Source organism: Rhineura floridana, chromosome 2 (genome assembly GCF_030035675.1).
Source record: "Rhineura floridana isolate rRhiFlo1 chromosome 2, rRhiFlo1.hap2, whole genome shotgun sequence".
Taxonomy (NCBI): Eukaryota; Metazoa; Chordata; class Lepidosauria; order Squamata; family Rhineuridae; genus Rhineura; species Rhineura floridana.
The window spans coordinates 157,414,729-157,423,384 of NC_084481.1; the positions used below are offsets into that span (position 1 = coordinate 157,414,729).

The following is an 8,656-nucleotide window of genomic DNA, read 5'->3' on the forward strand; positions in this document are numbered from 1 at the left end:
GGCCTATGGGAGCTCCTGCTTTGCCATCCACAGCAGCATCGGGTTAGTGAGTCCTGCAGCCCGATGCCCCGTATCGCCAAGTGGGAGCTTCACCGTGCCCACCCTAAGGAAGGCCACAGCCCAAGCTAGCCAGCCGCTGGTGCTGACCCTGCATATAGACTATGGGAATCATTTGGAATATATCTGGAAGTTCCCTTACTGCGTTCAGTCCAAATGTACCTCTTCCTCTCCAGGGACAAACTTGGGGCAGGCAGGAGGGAAAGTTCTGCAACTTTGCAGCTGAAGCCTGACCCACATAATCTCACCAAGAAATCTCTCTCCTCAATCTCTAGAGCGATTTTGCACTTTACAAATGATTATTTTGTTTTAACTAGTAAACCCATGAGTGAGCATTAGTGCTGCAATCTTAAAGATGAAAAGAGAGGAAAAAGACTGACAGCCTACCTGAAATGTGGGGGAGATGATGGCTGAGTTACGTTTAATTTGCTGTTCTGTCATTTCAGTTGTGAATCTGGGTTTACCCCACAGCTGAGAGGGATACTGTTAATCTCAGAGATTTTGGCTTCCTTTTCTCTTGCCTATCATGAGCTGAGGTATAATCAAGACTCTGTCTATTCTGTGAGTCCATATTCTTTGTGCTTGGTAAGGAGTGCTGAATTCCTGGGAATTTCAGCTCCATTGCCCTACTTCCTAGTTCCTGTTGTAAAGATAGGCTTGAAAGTTTCTAAATATAGCCTAGCTCCACTATATGTGTGTGTGTGTGTACACACACACACACACACACACACACACATGCGCACGGACGTGCAAACACACACACACACCTTTCAGATCTTCTACCAAATGAGGGAGGGGTTGGCAGGTGCAGTCACCTTTTGTGCATTCAGTATCCATGGGAAGGGGAGCACATGTATAGACCTGTTGCTGTTTCACAGGCCAGAGCAGGATCGCCGGGAGACTGGTCTTCCCTGTTTTGCAGAGCTCTTTGCCTCTCCCCTTAATGCAGGGACAGGACACCTGTAGCCCTCCAGTTGCTGCTGGACTACAACTCCCATCATCTCTGACCGTTAGCTATGCTGGGTGGAGCTCATGGGGGTTTGAATGCATCATCATCTGGAGGGCCACTCGTTCCCCACTCCTGCCTTTATGACTATAAAGAGAATAAATTGTGTCCAGTAACAAAAGATTCCAAAACAATGGAAGTGGACAATTCAAGTTTGGAAAGGTTAAGGGAGTGCGGTAGAAAGAGAAGCCTCACGTCTGGGGTGGAGGAAAGAGGGAAGCTGTGAAGGGAACCTCACAGGGCCCCCTGGCTCACAGCTGGAGACGGAGACAAGGCCTTTTGCCTGTGGCTCTCAGGATACATTACTGAGTACCAAGCTTCCTCAGGCATTGCAAGCCACCACCCAAAGTTGCCCACCACCTCTGTGCTCTCCCTTGCTGGAAAGTGTGAGCCGGCTGCTGCTTTGCCCAAAGTTCTGTCATAGCGCAGACCAGCGTTGGGCTCTCCCTGAGCATGCCGGAGCCAAACATTTGAGCTGCTAATGTTCTCCTGGTGCAGAGCTGGTTACTCAGCAGCACAGAGGTTGTATATCAAAGGGGACAGGCAAACCAGCTTGCAATCCTCTCTGCAAACAGACTTAGAGAGAGGTGCCGTCATGGAGGGAGAGGATGCCCTGATTGCACCCCACCAGGCCTCTCTTCCTGGCTCTACCAAATCTACTTCCAGCAAGGTGCAAAGAAAACAGATGGGCTGAGAAAGCCCGGCCCATTGCCATCCTTGTGCCATGTACAAAGTGTGTGGGTTTTCCCTTCCATTAAGGCAGGCCTGGCCCCTGGCTCCTTGCCAGCCTCCTGCAGAGGCCTCTGACAGGGAGGGGCAGCCGCCGCAAGTCTAACAGGTGCTAGCATCTTGGCAAGGAAAGCAGGATTCTTCTCCTGGTGTCTTTCATCTTCCCCTGCATGCGGGATTATTTGAATAGGCTTTGGTCTGCAGGGGATCACTTGCTCCCGGAAGCCCTGCGGCGAGGGCAGTTCCAGGCAAGAGCTTCAGAGACAGATGGAGCTTTCGGGCAGGGGCCCTCTAGCCTCACAAGGCCTTGAAAAGGCGGCAGCCCTGCTAAGGAGGGAGCCTGGGATTAAAGCATGGCTGATGAGTTTGTCAGGCAGACTGCAGCGGCCCAACCTGACTCCTATGTCCATATTGATTCACCAGACCTCTAAGTGTTGTTTACCAACTCTCCCAAGAGATTGGAGCATCCCAGGAGGCCTTTCTAAACATGCTGCAAATGCAGAAACAAGTCGAGTATTTGCCAGTGGAAGGCTGGTAGCAGGCAAGAGCATTTTCTTTGCTGCTTCAGGCTTCCATTACATAGTGCCAGGCAGAGCTTGGAAAAGTTACTTTTTTGAACTACAGCTCCCATAAGCCCCAGCCAGCATGGCCACTAGATTGGGCTGATGGGAGTTGTAGTTCAAAAAAGTAACTTTTCCAAGCTCTGAATCCCATTTCTTGGGGTATGGGAGAAGGACTTGGGAATAAACTGCCATACTGAGTCAGGCTGCTGACACATCTAGCTCGGTGCTGCTGACACTGACTGGCAGTGGCTCTCCAGCTTTTCAGACAGGACATTCTCAGCCCTACCTGGAGATGGAACCTGGGACCTTCTGCATGCAAAGCAGTTGCTCTACCGCTGAGCTATAAGCCTTCCCACGACAAGCTGAGAAACGAGGCTGTCTTGTGGTGGCAGAGAACCTCGGCTATGAAGTATGGATTTCCCAATCCTGGCAGGAGTCCAGCACCTGGCACAGAGCAGCAGCTGACTCCCTTCCAGCTCTTCCCTTAGTCCCCTTCAATGGCATGCCATGCCTGAGGTCAGGTGGCTTTTGCCCCGCCCTGCATTCAACTATAAGGCATGGACGTCTGCAGGGGGAAAGCCTTTGTGTGTAGATCTCTGTACTTTTAGGTTTCCCTGTGACCTGGAAACCTGTGAGTGTAGAGATCAACGTGTGTAGTTTTTCCCCTTGCAGACATCCACACTCAACACTTGCGAGCTGAGGGGCAGGCCCAGCAGCATAGTCCCACCTTCTCTTGATCACATGAAGAGGGCTTGTTGATGTATGGCAAATCTGCTCTGTGCAGAGTGAAACTCGTAAGCATGATTTCTATTTAGCAGGAACTGAGTCCGACAGTTAAGCTGCGCCGTAGTTCCCTCTACAACAGTTAACCTCCCCTCTGTATTAGCACACAGAAAATAAAAGGTTCAGGGGTGAGTCTCAGGCGTATAAGTTTTATAAATACATTTCCTTTACTTCACAGAATGTAATTAATCATTACAGAAAATAATATAAATGAAATTAGTCACTAACAGAAGCATTATAAAATATAATTGCTATTATTATAACTCTAAACTATTGATGCAGAGCTGAGGCACCTTTTAAAATCATAATTAGGCTGACTAGGATGCAAAAAGGAGATAGGTGCCATCAAAAAGAAGAGAGACAGATGCTCAAAGGAAGGGATGTTTATTCTAAATCTTTCCTTTAAAGAAGATAAATTTATTACACATTCCTAAACATTCCTCAATGGCTAACTTTCTCAGTTATCAAAGAAAGACAAAACTACATTCTACAAAATATCCAACTACATGAAAGACTTTGATAAATCGTATGCCAAGGTAACATACATAGCAGCCTTTGCAACAATTTTGATTAAACATAGTCCACTAACATCAAAGAGAAATAATTGTAGTCACATCTAATAGACCTGCATAAAATGCAAACAACGGCTATTTTATTATCAGAACCTAGATTATATTAATATGAGAATGTATCTGGTTCACATCTGGGCATAGTAATGTTAACATTTGCTGCAAACACAACTTATTTAGCTAATCTACAAATGTAGCTTGATTGAATCTAGCCAATTCATGGTTGTGTAGCAGGAGACACATAAAAACATAAGAAGAGCCTGCTGGATCAGGCCAGTGGCCCCTTAAGTCCAGCATCCTATCCTCACAGTGGCCATCCAGATGACCATCGGAAGCCCGCAAGCAGGACCCGAGTGCAAGAGCACTCTCCCCTTCTGAGGCTTCCGGCAACTGGTTTTCAGAAGCATGCTGCCTCTGACTATGGAGGCAGAGCATAGCCATCATGGCTAGTAGCCATTGATAGCCTTACTCTCCATGAATTTGTATAAGGTGTAGTGGTTCAAAATAGGGAAATAGGGAGTAGTGATGTCCCAGTCTGGTTTGCAAATCTGTTCTGTTTCTGAAGGACATTACAAAAATGGAAAGATCCCTTCTATGCCCAATATAATGATTTTAATTGAGCTGCATTGGGATAAGGAAAATCAGCTCTGGGGCCTGGTCCAATGTGTCTGGGACGAGTCAAAATGGGTACAAAAGTGGGTGCAGAAGTGGGTATAGTTGCCACAGATGAATCATGCAACTACATTAAAGGAGATCCCAGTGGCCTATTTCTTTACTGCAGAGCAGTGCCAGAAAAGGTTGCTATAGAATGCAGCAGCAGGTGGAAATCACGTAGCGACTGCATCTTCCGAAGGTCCAGGTGTACGATTTCCCCTCTCACAAAGACTTAACTCAAACATTGTGGGAAGTGGAGAGAGCTTGTTGCTTCTCTGCTCCGAGGAGTCTCCTGTCAATATTACTTTGCTGCAAAGCAGCCGACCATCAGAATTGTACTCAACGCAGTTGTGCAATTCATATCAAGACTGCACTGAAAGACAGCAGCAGATGTCAGTGGTAAGGAAGAGAGACCCTGGTACTGTAGAGACGCATGGATGCTATAGAGAAGTCAAAGGGCCCTCAGAGCGGCATAGGCAAGTGGACAAGGAATCATAAGGGCTGTGTGTGAACATGCTGTAGCCCACCAAGCGCTGCGAGTTCCTGGAGCAGCTCCAACTAGGGAGAGTGGGTAGGGGCCGTAGGGCTGACAATCATTTGTGAGGATTGCAAGGCGGGAGGGGGGATTAGATGTCATAGGAGCTGAACGAAGCACAGTGTCGTACGAAATGGATGAATACACCTCACTAGGCAGATGCTGTTCCAGAAGGAATGAGGGAGACTGTTTTAAACTGCAAATGGCTTCACAAGGCCCAAGGAGGAACTTAGAACCTAACATGGTTAATGACCTATTTCTTTGTTGGAGACAGAAGCCATTGCTAATTGCCTTTACTCTTTGGAGATACATCTGAGCTATACTCTTCTGGAACAATCCTGACTAGCAGAGGCCTGAATGGGGCTTTCTAGAATCTGACAAGCGCTCAGTGTGAATTCCACTTCAAGATCAGCTACACCTTACAAACATTTGTACAAGAAAAAGTTCCTTCTGCATCAAAACTTTTGCAGTTCTCATGTGGAAGTTTTAACTAGTGACAGCCCTACATGTGTGTAAATAGTTTCCAGAGAGGTAACTGTACAAGTCCATAACAAAAACAACAAAAGAAACGTGTGGCACCATAAAGGCTGAGAGATTTATTATGGCATGAGCTTAGCTTTTGCGGACTAGAGTCCACTTAACCAGTTTCATGAGACATCAGTGTATATATATAAACACATGCATACAGCCGAGGGAAATATAAATATGAGATCAAACGGCAGTGTAAAGCAAAAAGTCTTTTGACAGTTTTATGTAAAGCATAACACCTGTAAGCAGGACAGGAAACAATTATTTTGCCTTGAAGTTAAGTGGATAGAATCAAACTCCTTGATAAGGTCTAATTAAGCAGTTTTATGCTGGAACCTAACCCTTAGAAAGTCACTTACAGGGGAAAATGCCTTATACTGGCAAGTTGGACTTAAATTTGAACTTTCCCCCTTGTGGATAATCATGCTCTTGATGAAGTGGGCTCTGTAGTATCCAAAAACTTAGATCAAAATAAATCTGATAAAGGGTACCACAAGCATTGTTTGTGTGGGTATGTGTGTGTAAATGGCTGTGTATGTGTGTGTATATGTGTATAGGATTTTCTATGAAGCATCTCTCAGAAGACCCCCTTTGTTACAATAAGCAAATATCATGTATCTCCTTCTAAGGAAGAAACCAAGTTAACATGACCAAGCCTCTAGAGCTGGAGAAAAGAAATGCGAATCTTGTCATTTAAGCATCTTTTTCTGCTATGGAAGTAGCTGCTGCTGGAAAACAGCTTTCTTGTCTGAATTTCTTCCCTCATAGGTCTCAGTCTGAATGCTATAAACAGAATGGGGCTCTCAGGAAGGTAAAATTCCTAAACAGGCATCAGACTTTCCAAGCTCACAGTGCTAATCATGTTTGAAGTTGTGCTTAGTTCCTAAGGCCCTAATGGCAACAGAATGGCATGCATATTATTGTCTGTTAAAACACAGGTTTGCAGCTAAGCATCACATATGTACTACCTGGTTGCTCACATGTGAAGAGGAGCTGGTGTGGAAGCTGGTTTCTGTGCACAGATCACTCTTGCTAAAGTAGGGCATTTAAGTAGTTGTTTGTTTAAGCTGTTGGAAAAGTTTGTATGCAATAAAGCATGCATCTAACATAAACATTTTGAAGGCAGTCAGCAAGCCTTCCTCAAGTGGTAGGTTCTTGCAGACGGAATCTCATGTTATTGTTCCCGAGATGTTTCATGCAAGAGTATTATACAACAGCTAAAATGCAGTAATTTGGGTGGTCATGGTGATCGGGCAGTTAGCGTAGAAACAGAGTATCTGCAATTTCTGTTGTTTTGGGAGAGACTGATAAACATAGCTATAACTTAGCTACATGCTCTCAGAGGGATTTATCATACACTGTGCAGAGGCTGTTTGCAGCACAAACTCAGCTATGTTAATGAGCAATTCAGTTGAAGAGTAAAGACCCACTCTCTCATTTTTGTTGTTTTCTGGGCATAGATGTAGAATCTTCCAAGTTATTATGGTGCATGGATGCTCAAATGTCAAGTTGACCCTTGTTGCTTTTTTGCATTTCAGGTGCTCTCCCAGATAAGGCAGACCTGCTGCTTGACCCACATATGGATCAGGAACTAGAGAAATTGTAAGTCCTTTTCCAATGGAGAAAGATCTCACAAACTAGAAACATAGGAAGTTGCCTTACACAGTAAGACCAACAGTCTGTTTAGCTCAGCATTGTTAACACTGCTTAGCAGTGGCTTTCCAGGTTTCCAGATGGGGTATGCCAAGCCTTCTGCCTGCAAAGCATGTGCTCTAGCACTGAGTTAGGGTTGTAGGCTATGCAGCATCACTTTTCTGTGCACCTGTCTGAGCTCGGTGGTGCAGTTGATGAGAAGCAGCTGCCTTTCTGCAGTTACTGTTAGGCAGGGATAAGGCACCTCAAGCCCAGGGACTAAGTGCAGCCCTGCCACATCTCTTCTGGCCTTTGGGACTATCCCCAGGGAACCCTCACCCACCCACCCAAGGTACTACTCCACCGCAAGTGCTTTTGCGTGGCTGGAATGTATTCTTTAACTGTGATTATGCCTTTTATTTGCCTGCCTCGATGGAGTGGGGTGTGCGTTTGTCTGCACACGTGTGCAGAAACCTTGTATAGCTGGAACACTCTGCTTTTTCCTGTGGCCCCCAGATAATTGCCCATGAGGAAATGCCATTCCCAGCCCTCCTCTAATGCTGAAACTGGACTGAGCCCTTTCCCAGCAACTTGTTAACAAATACCTCCAGTAACAAACTTTACCAAAGGTAAGCTAAGGCCTGGACATATTTTCTTCTTTCAGGATAGCCCAGGTTTCAGGGCTCTCCATTTCCAATTCCAGCAATGCTAGTGGGGATGCAGCAAATTTGCCTCCCCGCCCCTCCCCCCGGATCAGTTCCCCTTGGAGGCCTTTCCACCACCGCCGCAAAATGGACACAGAAAGTGATGGCTCTAATGAAGAGACAGATTCTTCTGAGAACTGATGGATTGAAATACTAGCTTATTTCCAGATCCTTGTAACTGAAGTCGAGTAGGTGTTGATGAGAATCAGCAACTTTAGCACGTCTTTCTCCCCAACCTCAAACTGTGGCGAACTCCCTTTTACTGTTCATCAGTATTACAGTGCATGCACACTCACACATCTCCCCCTCAGCAAGGCAGACTCCATTCTATCTTAACCAAAACTGCAACATTTTCTTTGTCTATACTGGAAGAGGAATTGGATATGCCATGAAGGCTGATCTGTTGCAGGGTTATACTGGCCCCTAGTGCCTAGCAAGTCAAATTGGTAAAAATATTCCAGCATTAGGGAAAGTACAGTCTAACCTTTGCCTTCAAATTTTCAAAGCATTAATTCTAGGCCAAAGTTTCATCCTCATCCAAGGGTGGGGGAGATACATTTTTACAATACAGAGCTTGTACTCAAAACGCTCTGCTGTTTATTTTACCTTTTTCTGGTATATACTCTATTTGCTAGCTAATTTGATATCCTCATACTTCCCAGTATTTTGCTGCAAAATGCAGACTAGATAGTACAGCATGGTCTCAGTTAATTTAAAATTTGGTGAGAGGCTTCTATATTTTGTGGTACTCTGATCGATGATCATTTTCAAACACTTCTTACTAGCTTTATTGTAGGAGAAACGAGTAGAACATTATTTGTTAATATGTAAAGCTTTAAACTTCAGTGTAAACAAAGTATAATATATAGTAAATAAAGCATGTTGTACAGGTCAAG

At 45.3% G+C, this 8,656-nt stretch overlaps 1 protein-coding gene across 6 annotated transcripts in view; it reads left to right on the forward strand.

Moving 5' to 3' along the window:
* The window catches only part of CSTPP1 (centriolar satellite-associated tubulin polyglutamylase complex regulator 1), a 175,996-nt gene extending 167,352 nt beyond the window's left edge, over positions 1-8,644 (forward strand). For 5 of the 6 annotated variants that reach the window (XM_061610934.1, XM_061610932.1, XM_061610935.1 and 2 more), the window contains 2 exons: positions 6,963-7,026; positions 7,721-8,644. In XM_061610934.1, coding sequence (XP_061466918.1) covers positions 6,963-7,026; positions 7,721-7,901 — 245 coding nt within the window. In that variant the 3' untranslated portion in view covers positions 7,902-8,644. Of the gene's footprint in view, positions 1-6,192; positions 6,236-6,962; positions 7,027-7,720 lie in introns of all 6 variants that reach the window. The other variant, XM_061610937.1, reaches the window with a different exon arrangement.
* The last annotated feature ends 12 nt before the right edge of the window (positions 8,645-8,656 follow it).